This window comes from Phascolarctos cinereus, unplaced genomic scaffold, assembly GCF_003287225.1.
Source record: "Phascolarctos cinereus isolate Bilbo 61053 unplaced genomic scaffold, phaCin_HiC Scaffold_5;HRSCAF=322, whole genome shotgun sequence".
NCBI classification, from domain to species: domain Eukaryota; kingdom Metazoa; phylum Chordata; class Mammalia; order Diprotodontia; family Phascolarctidae; genus Phascolarctos; species Phascolarctos cinereus.
The window spans coordinates 175,749,903-175,769,921 of NW_027555958.1; the positions used below are offsets into that span (position 1 = coordinate 175,749,903).

The following is a 20,019-nucleotide window of genomic DNA, read 5'->3' on the forward strand; positions in this document are numbered from 1 at the left end:
AAGTGTGTCACCTCTTCCTTTTCCCTCCACAACACTGATGGATAGAAGTTATAAGGAGCATAGTTTCTTCTTAGTATAAACGAAAAACTTGTTAGCAATTAGAATGAATGACTTCATAGTATAATTAATAGGGATGTTGCTTGAGATGTACAAGTGGAAGCTAGATGACTACTTATCAGTGAAGGTATTCATTCATCCATTGGGTAAGGACTAGATTCAACAAACTTTTATTGGTTATCTTTTATGGGCAAGGCACTATGCTAGATAACCATGGTTTCAACTCTTATTATACCTTTTGTCTTATTATGACATGTATGTCTCTCTGGAACTGGATTCAAGTCTACATTGGCTGCATATTATGTAAGATTTAAAGTTCTTAGTGTTTTTAAAATTTAAATCAAACCTTGCTTTATCCTGTCCATTATAATACACTTCCTCACTAAGTGCAGAAGAAAATGTCTTTGCTAGGTGACCTTGGACTATCTCATCAGAACTCAGAGAATATTTGAAAATGTGCTTCTTTGCCCTTTTATTTAAATGGTGGTGATTTTGAACATTGCCATCATAAATAACGAACTAAGTGGACTTTTTGGGCAGTGCTAAGTGCAGGGTGAGATAGTCTGTTGCAGGGGGGGGATCTTGTGGCCTTCTAGGTCCTCAAGTGCACTCCTTTGAATCCAGACTTCACAGAACAAATCCCCTTATGGGATTTATTTCTGTAAAATTTGGAATCAAGTCAAAAGGCCATACCTAAGGACCTAGAAGGCCATGTTTGGCCTTGAGGCTGTAGGTTCCCTAGTCCTGGTCTATTGTAATGGAGAGGAGAAAGCTAGGTTTGATTCTTGGTCATTTAGGCAGCTAGTGGTAGACCTAGAATATAAAAATCCCAGTTTCTAGTCTATATTTTAGCCTACTGAGTCACATGCCTCACTAGATTTTGATAGTATGTAGAAAGGAAGAGTAAAGTTGGAAGCAGCATACTTTTGGATCAAACTTGTTTTTTCGTTGATAGAGGTAAGGAAACTCCCTCTACCTGTGTGGATTAGCACCTGTTGTGCAGTTGATACTCCTAGAGTTGCCTTGGTCCCTGAGAAGTTAAGTGAGTTAGCATTTGTTAAAAGTAGAGGCAAGACTTAAATCCAGATCTTCCTGACTGATGCCAGCTTTTACTCCATCCTGAAGATAAGAACAGGCAGAACTTAGTGGCTAAATGGAGTTCATTGGAACTTTTCATGTGTGTGATTCTAGAATGAAACTGAGGCCCAGAGAAATTAAATAATTTGTCTGAGGTCTCACAGGTAGTAAATGTCAGAGGCAGGATTAGAACCCAGGTCTTCTGACTCCCTAGAGAGTGCCCTTCCTATTGTACTACTATGGTTAAATTTTTATGCCTAGGATAAATTGATAGTTTCCATACTCCAGTGTTTAGCACATAAAATAGGTACTTAATAGACGCTTAATGAGTAACTGACTGACACTTGAAAGCTTGCTTAGATTTATTATAGGAAGCCATAGATCCATATACCTTCTTTGTGCATTCTGCTCTTCCTAAAAATATTTCATATCATGGGTTTTGTGTAAAAGGGAGAGTTCTGTGATCCATCTTGTCTTGCTTTTTAGATCTTGTATTCTGTGCTGTGGCGTGATCGGTTCTGGACAGTGTCTGATATGGTCAAAGTGGATTCACAAGGCTTGGCCCTACTCTCCCTTCATTGGCATTGGGTTTCAAAGCATTTGGTTGGCGGGGTTCCCGAGCTACTGATTGGTCATGAGGAGAAGTAAGTCCCTTTCTTTTGGTATACTTACCTCACTCTCCCTTGTAGGTGGTGCTGGTGCTGGTGGTGCTGCTGCTGCTGGTATAGTAGCAGCAGCAGTAATAGTTATGTCATTAATAAGCCCAACAACAACTAAGTGAAGAGCAAGATGAGTTAAATGAAGACAGTGTCCCCTCTTATGCTCGAGGTAAAACTAATAGTTTCTCTTACCACCCAGGTTTTCTCCATGTTTTATTCCTTTTTCCTTATTCTCTAAAGATATTACAAAGAGGTGCTGTCTGTCTCAGAACACATTCAGAACTGCCTTGGTAGCACAATGGGAGGCTTTGCCAGTATGAAGAAGGTACAGAAGGCCCTGGGAAGACCTCTTCCTTTCAAGGTACACACATTGTTGTTAGTAGCAGTAAAGATTTAGATAAGTCATTTTCATTAACCCTTAATTCACTTAAATCTTTTTGGGGCCTCAATTTCTTTATCTGTTAAATGAAGGGGTTGGATTAGTAAGATCTCTTCCATTGCTAAATCTAATTTATGATTTTCTGAAATAAAATTAATCATTCCCTCCTTTGCCAGTGAAGCGTCAATGTATATACAGGGACTGTATACCAAATAATTTAGTTCCTTATAAAAGTTATGACTTTTTAATTTAGCAATTTATGAGGTGGCTGGTATAATTAGTTTTTTCCTTTGGTATGGTGATATGCTACAGGATGAATAAATCAGTTAATCAGAAAACATTTATTAAGGGTCTACACTGTGTCAGGCACTGGCACACAGAGACAAATATGAAATAGTCCCAACCTCGATGAGTTTGTAAGGCCTGAATATTTAGTCACTATTATCTGGAAACAATGGGTAATTGAACCAAGGGAATTTTTCCTTGCTTAAAACCGAGAAATAGACCAATATTGTTCTTCTGTAATAAATAGTTCTGATTTTGGTTTGTTGTAGGATAAGCTGGTGGTGGAGTGTTTTGAGCAATTGAATGTACTTAGCAAATCACTTAGCATCCTGGAATTGAAACCTGCCCTAGGGGAAGGTGGTAGGAGAGATGAGATCATTCGTTTGAGAGTGGCAGCTGATGAGTATACATTGAAGAGACATTTACTGCAGGCTTGGGGATTGATCCTCAGAGCCAATTGTTTGGAAGATGTCAACCCAGGTAGGCCATTAATTTGGTGTTTGGATGCAAATGTTTGTGGTACATGGATGTCACCTTGGACACTATGCTCTGAAGGTTAATAAAATGTATGCCTCTTTTCTTCAGACACTTTGAAGAACCTTGTGAATGCACAGCGTTTGCAGCTTAAAACCAAAGGAGTTTCAATTGGTTGCCCAGAAAAGAAGCGTATGGAAAATGCAGTTACATGCCAGCGTGAGGCAGCTTCCTTGGTTCCACTGACCAGGAAGGTTCAGTTGTGGCCAGGTATGGAGTACTTGGCAGTGCTATGGCAGTACAGAGTAACAACAGACTTTCTGTCTCGCGCTTTCCTGGGCAGGTAAGTCTTGGACGTTCTTAAGTTCCTTTGACGCATTTTTGTGTCTGTGGGCTTCTTAGCTTTGAAATGTCCTTATTTTAAAGTAGAGCACCCAGGTTTGACATTGGGGGCAGTGGGAGGGTAAGCGGAAGGTCACCAGCCAAGGAAAGAGAAGCTTTGAAGATTAATGAGAGATTTGTAACTTTCTGCTTAACTAATTTTTAAAAAGTCCACTTTGCTCTTTGAGGCAGACTTGTTAGTTTTTAAAATAACCATACTCAGTGATTTGTGTGAATGTATGTACCCCCTCTTCTTCTCCAGTAACTTAGATCCTTTCTTTTATGCTCTCTCCCCCCAACCTTGCTCCCTTTGTTTTTAATCAGGAATTGCAATAACCAACAAAGACGGGTAGACTATAACTTAAATGACCATCTTGCATTTTGTCTCAAATACACACCAAATGCATCTCAGCAACTTAAAAGTCTTTGGTATCTGATGGACCATAAGGTAATAATACTGTGTTTTTAAAAGAAAATGAGACCTCTGAATTGTATAGCTTCTGGATTTTAAGCAAGATTTGATTCATTTTTTAGGTTAGGTTTTTCTCTAAGATTCCTCTCCCTTTTTAGAGGAATACTCATTTTAGTGCAGTGATTGATTCCTAGATATTTTGTATTAATTTGATCTCAAAAACACATAGTGTGAAGTGTGGTGGATTGAGGGCTGGATAACAGTCTCTTCATCTTCAAAGTATAATTCAAGAAATCTACTAAAGGGTAGAATTGATTTCTGGAATTAAAGTTTGCCTTAGAAGCTGTTGTATAGTTAGTTATTCACTTTGTTCTGGTTTTGAGATCTCATTTGAACATTCAGCTCAGTTGAAAAAGAAATTCACTAGACCATCTTCATCCATGAATGATGAATTCTTCATTCTCTTGGCAGGTAGGAGTGTGGTTAGTATAGTTCTATCTTAATGTGTAATACAGGAATTCTGTTATTAGGTGCCATGTATTTACTTAGGATCTGCCTCTCGTAGGGGTGAAGGGTCCTTTACTAACCTTTCCTGATCATCTGCCTAACATGGTGAAGTTGCTGAAGAGCGAACATCATAGTTTTACAGAAATATTGACAGATTATGTGAGTTGAACTAGATCACATAGGGAACAGCAGAGAAACAGGGAAAAACAGCCTTGGGACAAGAGACTAAAGGTTCTCAGCTGTGATAGATGACTAAGATGCCTAGAAATGTGACAGCCAGAATCTTTCCCAAGCTTTCTGTGAGCTTGGTAGTCACAACTTGGTGTTTTCTCTCCTTTTCCATCTCCAGGAATTGACTGAGAAAATGACTTCTTTGTGGTCTGAGCTCATTAGTTCTGCCTTCATCTCCTTCTGGAGCAGTACTGTCACTACAGATCCAGAGTACTGGTTAACTTGGAAGCCTCTCCTTGATGTGGAAGGGAAGGAAATTCCTCAACCTCTGGACCCATCTTTGAAGGTTTGTTCAAAGGTCATTGGATTTGTCTGGCCTCAGACACTTGACACTTACTGGCTCTGTGACCCTGGGCAAGTCAGTTAATCCCATTGCCTAGCAAAAAAACAAAATAAAAAAAAAAGTCATTAGATTTGTCATTATTCATGGTGGAAAATGTTAAGATCTTTCTTGATGCTTTTGAAGAATATAGCACTATGACAGTATAGACTTGTTCCAGAGACAAAGACTGCACCATCAATTCAGGTTAATTAAATCCCAGTAATAAGCTGTTACAATTCAAGCCGAAGAGCCACTTGAATGGTCTGCTCATTTTTTATTTAATATTTTCTTGGTGGTTAGTTTTAGAGGCACTGGTGTAGGGGCATATATGTGATTTGGAATACAGGCTCTGTTAGTTTGTTTTGTGACCCTGCACAAGTCATTAAACTCTAGTTTCCTCATTTTAAAAATATTCGATAAGCATTTATTAAGCCTTTACTATGTTCCAGATACTGGGAATAGAAATTAAAAAATCAATTACTATTTCCAAGGAGCTTAAGGTTATAACGAGGGTGACAACAGGTTTATATAGACTAAGTATAAAGAAAGTAAAGCTAAAGCAGTGAAACAGAAGGTCATTGAGGAGAGAGGATACTGTAGTATTGTAAGTGCAGGAAACAAGAAAGATTTCATGGGGGTGATGTTTGGATTAGCTGCCTGATAGTGTTATGACAGAAATACTTTGTAAATCTTAAGGAGCAGTGTAGATGTTAGTTGTTAAACAAATGTGAGTTGTCTTAACTGAAAGTAAGTAATGTTGACCTAACAGGATGCAGGGTAATCAGATCCTTGTATAGCTTTTCCCCTTTCCATTTTTTTATTCCAGTATCAACACCTAATACCTAGTATGAGATTTTGCTTGTTACCTTTATCTTATGTTTCCTTTTCATTGTTGAAATAATTTTCATGTAAAAATCAGTGTCCAGGCCTGTAGCTTTTCTGATTTCTTGTCAAATCAATAAACATTTGTTAAGTGCTTACTATGGGCCAGGCATTGTGCTAGGGGCAAGTAATACAAATAGAAGCAGAAAGAAAGATGGTCTTTGCCTTTGAAGAGGTTGCATTCTGATGGAGGAATACAAACAAGGAGCCTGAAAAGAGGTGGGAAACAGGAAAGGGGATTGTGGAGAAATTCCAGGAGAGTCAGGAGTGCATTATGGAAAGGCACGAACACTTGATTGGCCTGTTGTTTCCCTTAAAACAGAGTTTCTGGCAGAAACCAGCCAATCAGAGGTTGAAGCCTAAGGGGTAGAGACTAGTATGTCCGTTGTGAGAAATCTGGCAAGAAAGGAGTTCGAGGATAGCTACCCTTTGTAATGTTTCTTCCTCTTTTCTGTTCTTTTCTGGATGATAAAGAGTTTTGTTGCTTGCTTTCATATATTTTCTCATGACTCTTCTGTTTTAAGAACTGAAGTGTAAAAGTGAATTATTTTAGAAATACTTTTATTTATGACCTTGATGTGACCAAGAAAGTAGCAACTAACAAACATTCTCTGATCATAAAGAAGTATAATGGGAAGATTGTCCTTTATTGAGATCCTGGCCATACCTGTTTTTAGAATAGCTGATTATCAAAGTACATCTAGAAACAAATGCGTTCTTTGGTAGAATTCAAGCTTTTTTGGAAACAGTGACATTGTACCATTAATTCCTGTCTTTCAGGGACCAGGCATTTTAAATAGAGCAGTTTTTTCCAAGTGTTTCTTCGAAGTCCTCACACGCAGCTGTAGGTCAAGCCCCTGGGAGATCAGTGGCCTTTCTGTCCTCTCTTCTTCCCATGTCACCCTTGGAGAATGGGCAGAGAGAGCCCAGCAGCTGAAGGATATCAGCACCATTCTTTGGACCAACATGCCTGTTCTTAGCATGGCAGAATTAAGGTATTTCCTCCTTCCTTAAGTTTTTACATATAGTCTTTCCATATTTAGTTAATCTAGGCCTCCTTGAGTTCTCGATTATTTCTCTTCGCACAATGCTTTTGCGTAGAGATGGCTCTGTATAAGTCTTCACTGGTTTATTGGTTAACTCCATTGGGTAGAATATTTTGCAACTGATGACCAGAACACAGGTTCACTAGTAAGCCCCTTTCTAAATTGTTTTGCTTTGAATGAGACAAATGCTTTTGGATATGGCCAGTGTGAGAATTTGATTTTCTTGCGTATGCATATTTCTTTTTCCTTTTGTAATGTTGGGGGGAGGAGGGAATGTTGAATAAAATATATTTTTGTTAATTGAACAAAATAAAAATTAAATTTGAAAAGGTTGGGAGAGGCATCCCAGAATGGCTAGAGTTGTTGCTGGGATTGACAGTAGTGATAAATAAGCGGCTACAGTCAGCCTAGTGATATGCCTCATTGTAGGCAGCCGTAACTGTAGGTCTCCTTGCTCCAGGAGTGTCTAGGGCTTCTGTGACTCTGAAATAAAGTGAAGGAAAACACACACAACACCAAAAGCCCCACCACAGACTACTGCTTTTGCTCAGCACATACTCTTGCATATGACATGCTGTTGTTCACAAAGGAGAACAGGGCAAGAGGGGATGAGTATAAGTGATGAATACAGGCTTGTTCCCCGTATAGGGAAAAACACAGTGCTAAGTTCTTCATACATTTGTAGCCATCTTTGTCTAAGCAAAATAGCAGGATTTTTTTTGGGGGGGTGGAATGATCTTTAAGAAAATTTCTCTTTCTCTTCCTCCCTTTCCCCCTCCCCCTCCCTTCCTCTCCCTCTCTCTTGGTTCATTTCCCTGATTGTTAACATCTATTGATGATGCTGTTCCTCCTTTAGAAGCACAGATGCCCACCTCCAGTGGGTGATGCTATACAGGCCCCTTTTGGCCCTGGCAGAGCTGGTTCCAGAGCCCTGGAAGCAGGAGTACATACAGCAGTGCAACAGGCTGCCATCCAGAGACAGAATGGCTTTCCAGCATGTGTGTAGGACACTGGGAGACATGATTGGGCAGGAGGTGCTGCCAGAAGAGCTTCTTGGTTTCATGCTGACTTGTGTGAGGCACCTCTTTGGGGAAGGAGAGAGCAGGAAGGACATATCTGAAGTGGCTGAGCGAGGGAGCTTGTGGGTGTACCTGGGCTTGTCACAAGTCCAAGCGTGGCTTCCTCAGACACAGTTTGATCCTGCAGTAAAGAGGGAGTACAAGCTCAAGTATGCCAAGGAAGAGGTACAAGAATTTGGGAGTTGGAAGGGTGTGGGCCCCCATGGGGATGTGGTCTTCTGAGAGGGGAAGGGGAATGTGGATATTGCCTTTTGGACTCTACAGCTGCCAACTCAGCTTTTGCTACCATGTTACGTTCATCTTAGAGAGGAGAGGTTAATTCATCTGTGAGTCAAAGGAGTGTGACTGGAACATTATTCTCCAGTTATTCTTTTTTTTGATCCCTTGTAAGATTCTTTTTTAGGATTCAAGAAATAGCTTTATTTTTTGAAATTACTGTTTCCCACAAACTCAAATCACAAAGTACATGATGATATAGAATACATTAATAGCCACTGTTCTTTTGTGATTGCAAACCCAAGATGGTCTGGGCACTGTGGTTTTTGATCCAATCAGAGACCAATGGCATTGATTTTTTTTTGAAACGGAAGAATGGCACATTCTTATTAAAAATGTTATCAATCCAATTTTGCACCCCCAAAAATTTTAGTTATTTATTTATTTATTTTAAAGGCAATTAGGGTTAAGTGACTTGCCCAGGGTCACATAGCTAGTTAAGTGTCAAGTGTTTGGTCTGAGGCCGAATTTGAACTCAGGTCCTCCTGACTTCAGGGCCAGGGCTCTATCCGCTGCGTCACCTAGCTGCCCCCCATTTTGTGCCATTTTTAAAAGCACCCTTTCACAAAACATTTATACCCAGAGAGATCCTGTTTTTTAAATAATCAGAATGCTCGCCATATGTAACTTTTACCCACTAATAATGCATTTTGCCACTTTCCTGCTCAGTTACATCAGCTTGAATGTGAATGGAAGACTCGCAACCTCTTGTCACAGCTGCATACAGGAAGAGACCTTGAAGATGAAATAGTTATCAATTATTCTCATCCCCACATCAGGTAATACAGCTGATCAGTAGTTTATATTGTAATTATAATGATTTGAGGGGAAAAATACAGAAATGCTACAAATTAGAGTTTGATTTATTGTTTTAAGGATTTTCTAGACTTGAAAGTAGTGGAGAAAATTTTGGTAATGCAGATTAAACTTAAGAGGGCCAGAGGGTGTAGATTTCTCAGCTGTAAGATAGTGATAATAATAGACCTAACTTAAAAGGTGGTTGTGAGGATAAAATGACATGATATTTGTTAAATGCTTTGTGAAGTTAAAGTGCTTTATAAATTCACTTGTTATTATTATTAGCTTGTACTTATTGTTGAGAAACACTTGAGCTATAGCATCCTTCCAGTGTTTTAATAGAGGAGCCCTGGTATGTATTCTGTCTCACTTACCTTCCCACCCCATCTCATCTTCCAAAATAATAATAAACAGGATGTCTGGAACTAAATTTTAGGGTGAACTTGATAAGAGCCACAAGTAATAGTAAACATAGGACTCAGTTTTGTACTTGATTTGGATTTCTGTTATAGTCAGCCGTAGGCCTGCTGCCTAAAGAGCTGTTGCATATATTTGTCTTCATATTTTGACTGTCCTGGAATTCATGTACCTCCTCTGTTAGTTTATCCTATTTTGTTCATTTACCTTCAGAATACTACGCCAAAGGATACAGCAGCTGAAGGAACAGATAAGCAGTCTGTTGAAAAAGCAAGCCTTTAGGCCTCAAGTTCCTTCTTACGAATCGATGCTCCAGGAAATTCACCGCTATGTCACCAGCATTGCTCGGATCTCTTCAGTCCAGGATCTGCTCACCCGGCTTCTGCAAAGCCTTCGAGCAGATATGTCTAAGTCATCCCAAGCAGCACAGAACTTACTGAAGGAGGAGGCTGCTTGGCAGAAGTCACACCACCAGTTTAGGAAACGACTGATGGAAGAATATTCTCTGTACCCAGATGCCGTGGCTCCATTACAGGCCGCCATTTTGCAAATGCAGCATGGCATGAGATTGGTAGCCTCAGAAGTTTATGCCACACTCCACAGTGGTTTGGTCTGTCCACACAAATTGAGTTCTTTGGTCACTTCACTGCTGGCCTTCCCTTCTGTGGGCTCTACTTTTCCCACCTATTTTTCTCATGCAGATGCTCTTTGCTCCATAAAGATGATTGAAGTGCTCCGGGGACTTAAGAAGGTATCTGTGAAACATTCTGTTGGGCATGAGTTACAAGGCAAGGACCAGAAGCCCTGTCCAACCCAAGAGCAGCTACTGATGAATGCTTTGCTTTACCTTCGCTCCCATGTACTTTGTAAAGGAGAAATGGACCAGAAAACTTTGATGCTTTTTAGGCATATATGTCAGGTAAGGATAGTTCTACCTGATTGTTCCTGGCTCTCTTGATCCTCATATTTTGGGGGAAAACAAGGAGCAAAAGAAGGGAGATGAAGGATGTTACTGGTGTTCTATGAGTATTAAATAAGATATTTTGGGGAATAGAAAAGAATTTAATAGGTCACTAGTTTGGGATTAATCACTTAAATTCTTATGAGTTACAACAGGCTGAATGCCATCTGTAGACCAAACACAGTCCTTAGCCATGGGTTTTTCTTTTCCAGAATCACTTTGTAGGCCCCCTGAAGTTACAACCAAACTGAATATGAACCGTAGGGCAAAAATCTGAGCTAGCTAATTATGTAATTTCATGGAAGTTCACTAGGTTCAATTCAGTAAGCGTTAGTTAAGTGTCTACTAAGGCCCTGTTTTAGGTTCTGGGCATACAAAGACAGAAATGGCATAGTCACTACTCTCGAGATGTTGGCATTTTGCTTAATGTACTACAGCATTCTAGATGTGAAGCTAGAGCTGGTTTAGACTGGCTTGTAAGAGCCAGCTGTGACATTTTCACTGTGAGCATTTGTAGTCTGAAAATCATGCAGAAATGCTACAAATTAGAGTTTGATTTATTGTTTTAAGGATTTTCTAGACTTGAAAGTAGTGGAGAAAATTTTGGTAATGCAGATTAAACTTAAGAGGGCATTATGTGCACATTTTCCCCAGCAGTGAGCTGATTGTTAAAGCATTGACCTGTTCATCCCTGACTGGAAGGGACTTGAGTATATTGAATTCAAATGCTATAAGCAGACCAAATCCTCTGTGAATTTATTTCTGCAGATCTAATGGACTTTTCTCAGTCCTCATCCTTCTTGACTTCTTTGACATTATCAGACCCTCTCTTCTAGATAGTTTTTCTTTTCTAGGTTTTCCTGACACCACTTTCTCCTGGTTTTGTTTTATGATTCTGACCATTCCTTCTCAATTACCTTTCTTCTATTTTCATCCAAGTCATGCCCACTAACCTCTTTGTTCCCTATGGCTCTGCTTCCCTTCCTTTCCCTTCTAAGCTTCCTTGCATGGTGATCATATCATTTGCATGGATTCAGTTATCATTTCCAAGTAGATGATTCTCAGAACTCTTCCCAGTCCTAGTCTCTCTTCTGAGCTCCACCAGCTTCTTTTTGGGTATCTCTAACTGGATGTTACCTAGAGATCACATATTCAGTGAGTCCTCACAAAACCTCCCCTATTCAGTACTTTTCTATTTCTGTTGAGGGCCCTACCATCTTCCCAGTAACTCAAATTAATAACTTTGGTCTCATCCTCAACTCCTTATATTCATCCCACATGTCCAGTCTGTTGAAAAGTCTTATAATTTCTGTATTCATGACAGCTCATGTGTACATTCTTTTCTCTGTATTCAAACAGCTGCCAGCCTCGTAAAAGCCCTCATCACTTCATGCCTAAACTATTGTAGTAGTGTTCTGGTTGGATGTCTTGTTTTAAGTCTCCTCATGCCATTCCTTCCTCCACTCAGCTGTCTGCCATAGTGTTTATCTAAATATGTTATGTGCTGCCTAATAAACTCCAGAAGCTCTCTATTACTTCCCATGTGAAATACAAAATTCTGTGTTTGCCTTGTACTACCTGGTCCCTTCCTACCAATCTTTTTACACTATACTCTTCTCCACATACTTCATGATCTAGCAGCATTGGCCTTGCTGTACCTCAAACATGACCCTCCATCACTGTATGTCATATCTTTCCACTGGCTCACCCCCAGACCTAGAATTCTCTCCCTTCTGAACTTTATTTCCTAGATTCCTTGGCATCCTTCAATATTCAGCTCAGATCCTTTAGAAGCCTGTTCTAGGCCCTCTGAAAGAGGGCCTAGAAATTACTGTATATATTTTATATGTAAACTTCTTTGCATATTGTTTCCCTCATTTTGAGTATAAACTCTTTGAGGGCAGGAACTGTATTTTTGCCTGCCTTTGTATTCCATCGCTTAGCAGCGCAGTGCCTGGCACATAAGAAGTGCTTTGTAAATATTTGCTGACTGATTTGATGGAGCCTATGCTTTGATTTTATTCCATGCTTACTCTAGGTTTTCTGAGGAGTATAGAAGAAGGTAAGCGTTTATCTTCCTTTGTTCAGTGAGAGTATTTGGGGAAAGGCAACAAAACTTCTCTCTCTGCTTTTGGCTTCCCAGGAAATCATAAATGAGTGGGATGAACAAGAACGCCGTGCCCAGGTAAAGGCTGAGCAGGAAAACAGTCTGTATAGATACAAGAACAAGAATCATGGAACAGGACTGAGTGAGGAGGAAGAGGAGGAAAGAGAATTCAGGAAACAGTTTCCACTCCATGAAAAGGTAGAATACTTGAATTTTGACGGGGTCTATGGAGATGGGTTTGAGAAGAGATGCTCTTTACAGCATACCCTGCACCCCATGTGCTTCCCTACGTCCCTCCCTTGTTAGACACCCAGTGATCTTTTTGTGACAAACACTGCTTTCAGTGTTTCAGGCAGCATAGCCCAACATAGCCCAGGGAATAGAGCAATGAACATTAAGTCAGGAAGACCTTGCTTTGAATTATACCTCAGACAATTAAATAGCAGTGTTATCCTGAGCTTTGATTTTCCTCATAAATGCCAGCTCCTATTGAACAGTACTGGAATCCCTACCCCCAACCTCTCTACCCCTTTTTTGGGGAACTATTATTAATGGATGCTTTTTCTTTGTGTAAAGAATCTTGGTGGCCTTGCTCTAAAAAAAAAGTTTTTTGTACCACACCCTTTGAAGTATGACATATAAACATGGAGATAGAATCATGGAATGTTAGAGCTGAAGGGGACTGAACTGGTCATTCAGTCCAGCCCACTCATTTGATGAAATTTGAGGCCCAGAGAGTTTAAATGTCTTGTTCAGGACCATTCACCCTAACATCATAAGATCATCAACTTAGATATAAAACATGTTGCCCCATGTCTGGAATGCTCTCCCTCTTCACTTCTGTCTCCTGGTTTCCCTGCCTTCCTTGGAAGTCCCAGTTAATGTGCCATCTTCTACAGGATGCCTTCTCTAACCCTTCTGAATTCCAGGGCTGTCCCTTTTAATTATTTCTTATTTATCCTATATATAGCTCACTTTGTATATATTTGTTTACATGTTGCCTCTCACATTAGATTTTAAGCTCCTTGAGGACAAGGACCATCTTTTGCCTCTTGTTGTAACCCTAGTGCTTAGCACAGCACCTGGCACATAGTTGGCACTTAATACATGCTTCTTGAATATCATGTTGCCTCCCCAAACTGGTATTTTGCCAGGCACTGTACTAGTTGCTGGGAATAAAACTGCTTTTAAGGAGCTTACTTTCTAACGGCAAGTACACAGCTATTGTGTTATTTTGTTCCTTTACCCTGTTTCTTCTCTTTTCCCTTTCAGTAGAATGAAACTCATAATACTGGTTTAATTACTAACTTGCTAACATTAATAGTTATCTTAATCTGACCTATAGGACTTTGCAGACATTGTAGCCCAGCCAACTCTAGAGGAGAAAATGGAAACTGAAGATGAGCCAGTGGAGAGAGCAGACAAAGATGTGGTTTTCTTCTCCCAGAGCTCAATGCAGGCTGTGATGCTGGTCCATCAACAACTATGCTTAAACTTTGCACGATCCCTCTGGTACCAACAGGACCTACCATCGCACCAGCCTAAACATTACTTCAGCTTATTTCTGGCCTGCTATCAGACTGGTGCATCTCTCGTGACACACTTTTACCCTTGGATGAGTATGTTGTATTTTTATTTATTGTATACTTGACAGTTGACAGAGAGTAGACTAAAATGGGAAATTAAACTAAAAATTTTTACTTAATACTGTTTTCACTTAAATATTTCCTAACGGATGTTTTCTTTTCCTAAGGAAATGAAGTTGCTTAGGTCCAAATTTGTTGCATTTTAAAAACTTGGAATGTTAAGGGATTTTTAAATATACCTGAATACTTTGGGAAGAACTTAAAAGGCAGGAAGGTTGCATTTGAGCAGGTGATAATTTCATTCCCATAAGGCTTCTAACTACCCTTCTGTTGCACACCTGTTTGTTTGAATGTTTAATGTATAAAGATATTGCAGAATCTTGTGAAACTCTATTTAGGGGATAGATGACTAGGTGTTGGGGAGTTTGTGTGGATTCTTGGTATATTCATATATAGCTTCCCCAATGCCCCAGTTACTCCTGCCCTCTGAACTAGAAAGGTAATTTTCCTTTCTTGTCGGTCAGAGCAGCTATAAAAACTGAAAGGTTAAGTCCACAGTCTAAATGATAAACAGTCTCTGTGACTCCATAGCATGGAAACTGGGAAGGTTTGGAACCATCCATTAGACATGCTGGTAACCATCTCAGTCCCAGACCTGGCATGTTCTGAAGAAAAATTCACTAATGCTATTTTTTTTCTCTCTTGTTGGAAGCTTTTTTATTTTTGTCCATCATGCTTTTGGTTAAGCGTCTTTTAGATCTGCTATTTAAAAAACAAAATCAAAAACTCTCTTGGACCAAGAAGAGACTAAGCCCTAATGGTCATCAGTCTTATTCTTGTTATCTGACATCACAGGCACAGAGGTGAATGACAGGCTTCTCGGCAGCCAGCTCTTGGGCAGTACCCTCTTCTACAACACTCTTTTTGAAGAGGCAGCCTCAGACCTGACTTTGAAACCTGATGGCCCATATGACTTTTATCAACATCCCAACATAAAGGAAGTCAGACAGTGCCAGCCCGTGCTTCATGACTTCACTGAAGAAGTAAATCGACTTCTGCAGGACTGGCCAGAGCACCCAGCCCTTATGCAGGTAAGTCCATCAGATCTGTCAGTGGCAATCACATATTCCAAGCCCATGCACATAGATGTTTTACAACAAAAAGTTGTGTTTTAGTTGCTCCAGGTCATTGAATAATGTTTGACTTTTGTCAAAAGTGGTGATTTTCTGTTTGGGGTTGGGAGAGGTCTACGTATTTGGTTCTAAATTCTCTACTCTGGTTTCTGACCTCATTATTCAACTGAAATAGTGTGTTCTCTTGTTATTAAATGATCTCTTACTTGCCAAATCTAATGGGCTTTTATTAATCCTGGTCCTTCTTAAGCTCTGAAACATTTGATACAGTTGACAATCTTTGCTTTCTGCATACTCTTTTTACTCTGGGTTTTTGGGAATGCGCTTTCTTGGTTCTCCTATGACTCTTTCTCAGTCTTATTGTGCCTTCCTCATTAACTGTGAGTATTTCTGAAAAGCTCTGTTTTAAGGCTTTGTCTTTTTTCTCACTATATTCCCTCATTGATACTGATCTCATCAGTTCCCATGGTTTCAATTATTATCTTTATACCAGTGATGTCCAGGTATTATATCCATCCCTAGTATTTCTCTTGATCTCTCTAGTCCCACATCATCAGGTGACATTTTGTACAATGATGTCCCATTGGCTTCTCAAATGCAATGTGTCCAAAACAGCTCATTCTCATTCTCTCTCTGTCTCTCTGTCTCTCTCTCTCTCTCTGTGTCTCTCTCTGTCTCTCTCTCTCTCTCTCTCTTCCCCTCCCCCCTTCCTTCCTCTCTACCCATTTCTCTCCCCCTCCCTCCCCCTCTCTCCCCTTCTCCCCATCCCTCTTTTCCTCCCCCTCCCTTCTGAACTTCTATATAATTATCAAGAGCATCAATCCACAGTCACCCAGGTTCACCATCTTGCTGTTATCCTCAATTCTTATTTTTTTTTAAGTTAAAATTTTTTTTTGTTTTTTTTACCTCAATTCTTATATTTAATTAGTGCTAACTATTTTTCTCTGACCTTGACTTCTCTGGCATAGGTCTTCTCCTCTCTACTCATAGTCACCACCTATTTCTGGTATCCATCAGCCTCTGCCTAGAGTATTATAATAGCTTCCTGCGTGTCCTCCCTGCCTCAAGTCTTTCTTCAGTCCATTCTCCACACAGCTGTCAAAGTGATTTTTCACTAAAGCATAGGTCTGACCATGTTCTTCTCCACATATAATTTTACTGCTTGAATTCCAAAGGTAAATACAACATTTTTGCCTGCCATGTAAAATTTTACAATCTAGTAGGGTAAATATAAATATTTGAATATGGTAAGTGTATAAGATAAGTATGGAATAAAATCCAGTTGAGGAGGGATCTTTCTTCCTGGGGCATATAGAAAAACTTTCATGTGGGAGGTGGCATTTGAATTAGGCCTTGAAGGATGAGGTAAAATTTCAACAACTGGAAGAGAGGTAACGTCCTAGGGATGTTCCACAGGGAATAGTTGGAGAAAAGATACAGAGGTAGGAAAGTATGGAATGGCAGCTGGTCTGGTTGTCTGGAATAGAATGCTTGAGTGGGAGTGGTGTGAAGTAAGGCTCAAAAGGACACTTCAAGTGTCTCAGTGCTGTCAGCTCATTCTGCTGTCAACGTACATTTTTCCTCAAGCCTATCAGAATAAAACCTTTTTTCAAGATAATACCATTGTGACTTTGAGATTCTGTAGCTGACGTAAATGGGATTCCCATGGGAGACTTGGTCTAATTAATCATATTCTTTCGATCTGGATTCCAGAGCAGAGTAGAATGTGCCCAGCTCAGTCAGGGCTAACCTGTTGCCTTCACTTGACTCCTTTTAGTTCTCTGTTCCTTGCTGATTTTAATGCATGGGGACAGCTTATTTTTAAAGCAGGAAACAGATGGCGCTTTGATTTCAGGTTCTCCTATGTGTGTTGTCCGGTGTGGGCAGAAGAGTGTGCTTATGATCACTGTCTGAGACTTCATATGTTTTCTTCTTTCTCTCTAGCTCGTGGTTGTGATGGACAGAATCCGAAGCTTCCCGCTCTCTAGTCCCCTTTCAAAGTTTCTGAATGGCTTAGAGATTCTTTTGGCAAAGTCACAGGTAAGGTGGTTACATTAGTAAGGTGTTTTTGCAAGGGTTGGCACAGGTGGGCAGGGTCAGAACTATGATTTCCCTGTGGTTGACATAGGGAACTCCCCTGGAGTTAACCCCTTCCATCAATTTAGATCAGTAACTGTTCTGCAACGTATAAACTTAGAGAACTGTGAGGGGTACTGAGAGTTAATATGACTTGTCTAGGGCCACTTAGCCAGTATGTGTCAAACGTAGAACTCGGAACAACATGTCTCTGACTCTGAAGCCAAGTCTTATATTACATTATTTCTGTAATAATAATTGCTACTTTTTTATTGGTATTAATAATTTATAATATAATTATTAATTATACATAATACAATTATTGTATACTTGTGTTATTTAATGATGTGTAGAAAACATTGTTAATTATTATTAACAACCTTCTAGGGCATTAATTATTATTAATAACCTTCTAGGGCTTGTGTTATATTGGCGTAGCCTTTGAGAGCCAAGGTCATCTCTATGCCATGATAGGATGCACTGGAGTAGAACTTTACAGAGATTAAATAATCCCACTCTTTTATAGATGAGAAGATCAAAGCCCCAAAAGATTAAGTGATTTGTCCAAAGTTATACTGTTAGTGAGTGCTGGAGCCAGGCATTGGACTCAGCTCTTTTTTCTCCAAGCTCATTACTCTTTCCCAGCTGTTCTTCATTTGATTTCAACTAAGCAAAGTTTTTGCCTTTTTAAGACTTCATTGTTGATTGACTCAGAAAAGAGAGCAGCCTGTTAAGAGAATTTAACTTCACTTGGAGTTTATAAACATACATTAAGGCTCAGTTGGTTAGCACGTTGGCCTGTGGAGGCCCCTTTCCACGTGGCTCATTTAGCACCATCATTCCATAACCACAGATGTCATCAATCCCCAGCTGGCTGTTTTTATAAATGTATGCTGAATTTTTTAAAATGACAAGTTGAAGATTGTAGGTAGGTAAGATCAGTGCAAATTCATCACCACTATACTGGAATAGCGGCTTTAAAGCTGTGCTTGTTAGCAAGTATCCCTCTTTGTGCAAGGGAATGATAAAAGATAGTCAATACATTAGGGGAGGAACCAGTCAAAGGAGGAATGGCCATTTTGGGATTGCATTCTCCTATCAAAAATCACTTAGCTGATAAAGAGGTACTTTTGTTTCCTTTAGGATTGGGAAGAGAATGCTAGCCGATCTCTGTCCTTACGTAAACACCTTGATTTGGTCAGTCATCTAATCATCCAGTGGCGTAAATTGGAGCTTAAGTAAGTGGTATTAATGTCTGCCTCCCAATTTTCTCCCCCATTCCTCACCCTTCCAATGCCCTAACCAGTTGTGTGGAACTCAAATAGAATTAGGGCCATTAGTCAATACCTAGAGATTCATGTGGTCTGCACGTTCACTTAGTTTTGAAAGGTGATGTATTATCTATGTTTTATTGTACACACAGAACCTTATGATTCTGCAGTTTTTTAAGTAGGGTTTTTCCAGGGCGATCATTGTGTTTTGAAATGGGTGTTTCGTATTCTTTGCATGGGTTTTGACATACTATCAATTTCGTATAAAGTAATTTGAATCCCCCAACAGATCTGGGATTTCTCCCTAATAAATTCACTTGGGAAAAGAGCATTGTAGCTATTGGTTATATAATCTAAAATGTGTTTCCTAACTGCCAGCATGGGTCTCTTTGCTCATGTTTCAGCTGCTGGTCCATGAGTCTAGATAATACTATGAAACGACACACAGAAAAATCCACCAAACACTGGTTTTCTATCTATCAGATGCTTGAGAAACATATGCAAGAGCAAACAGAGGGGAAGGAAGGTAATACTCTAATACTTTGCACTTTGTCAATTCCTTTAGAGCAGGGTCTCATAACCTAGGATATGTGAACTCATTTAAAAGAATTACCCATTGCATTATCCTGAACTACTCACTCGTCCTCACTGCATATTTAATCGTTTGCCAAATCTGGCTATTTTTTTATCTCTACTACATCATCTCTTGCGCCTGACCCTTTCTCTTTACTCACATACTCACACTTTAGTTCAGGTCCTTATCATTTTTTGCCTAATATTGTAACAGCCTCTTAATTGGTCTCTCTGTCTCAAGTCTCTTTCCAGTCCATCCTACACAGTGATACCAAAGTGATTTTCCTTAAGTGTGGATCTGATTATATTACTTCCTTACTAAGTCGATTCCAGTGGAGCCCTGTTTGCTCCAGGACAAAATATAAATTTCTGTTGAGCTTTTAAAGCTCATTATAACCTGTTCCCAAACTATCTTTCCCTGTTACTGTATGTTACACCCTCCTTCCCCCCAGTAATGCTGCAGTTTCAGCCAAACTTAGCCTCTCTGTTCCTCAGACGTGACACTCCATTTCTCATCTCTCTGTCTTTGCTGTGGCTGTCCCTTGTGCCTGGAATGTACTTCCACTTCACTTTTCTGCCTTATAAAATCCTTCTCTTCCTTCAAGACACAGCTCCCTTATGAGCTTCTGCATGAAGTCTTTCCTATTCCTCCCTCCCCCAACTGCTAACGTCCCCACACCGCCTCTCTATCTTTTTCTCTTTCCCTTCCCAAACTACCTTGTATCTATTTGTTTTTATTCTCTTCACATTCTCCTTATATATTGACTTCTCTTCCCTGTTAGAATGTAAATACCTTGTGACCAGGGATTCCTTCATTCTTTGTACTTATATCCCCAGTGCCTGCCTGTTCAGTCCCTTGGACTTTGTAGGTGCTTAATAAATGCTTTATGATTGATCAGATGAATAGTAGATGACTAGAGCTTTCTTTACCCAGTGTGCTAGATTTAGAAGATACTGAATTTGAAGTGCATTGACAGCCCTTTAGCCATTCAGCAGGTGGAAACAAATTTACTTGCTATGTAGCAGGAAT

At 39.8% G+C, this 20,019-nt stretch overlaps 1 protein-coding gene across 2 annotated transcripts in view; it reads left to right on the forward strand.

The window, feature by feature from the left end:
* The window catches only part of MDN1 (midasin AAA ATPase 1), a 168,675-nt gene that overhangs the window by 103,290 nt on the left and 45,366 nt on the right, over nucleotides 1–20,019 (forward strand). For both annotated transcript variants that reach the window (XM_020963051.2, XM_078155240.1), the window contains exons 54-69: nucleotides 1,621–1,778; nucleotides 2,034–2,154; nucleotides 2,727–2,937; nucleotides 3,043–3,274; nucleotides 3,637–3,760; nucleotides 4,581–4,748; nucleotides 6,447–6,661; nucleotides 7,569–7,956; nucleotides 8,737–8,846; nucleotides 9,496–10,201; nucleotides 12,387–12,548; nucleotides 13,696–13,969; nucleotides 14,792–15,027; nucleotides 17,014–17,109; nucleotides 18,289–18,383; nucleotides 18,821–18,942. In XM_020963051.2, the coding sequence (XP_020818710.1) occupies nucleotides 1,621–1,778; nucleotides 2,034–2,154; nucleotides 2,727–2,937; nucleotides 3,043–3,274; nucleotides 3,637–3,760; nucleotides 4,581–4,748; nucleotides 6,447–6,661; nucleotides 7,569–7,956; nucleotides 8,737–8,846; nucleotides 9,496–10,201; nucleotides 12,387–12,548; nucleotides 13,696–13,969; nucleotides 14,792–15,027; nucleotides 17,014–17,109; nucleotides 18,289–18,383; nucleotides 18,821–18,942 (3,418 nt within the window). The remainder of the gene's footprint in view (nucleotides 1–1,620; nucleotides 1,779–2,033; nucleotides 2,155–2,726; nucleotides 2,938–3,042; nucleotides 3,275–3,636; nucleotides 3,761–4,580; nucleotides 4,749–6,446; nucleotides 6,662–7,568; nucleotides 7,957–8,736; nucleotides 8,847–9,495; nucleotides 10,202–12,386; nucleotides 12,549–13,695; nucleotides 13,970–14,791; nucleotides 15,028–17,013; nucleotides 17,110–18,288; nucleotides 18,384–18,820; nucleotides 18,943–20,019) is intronic.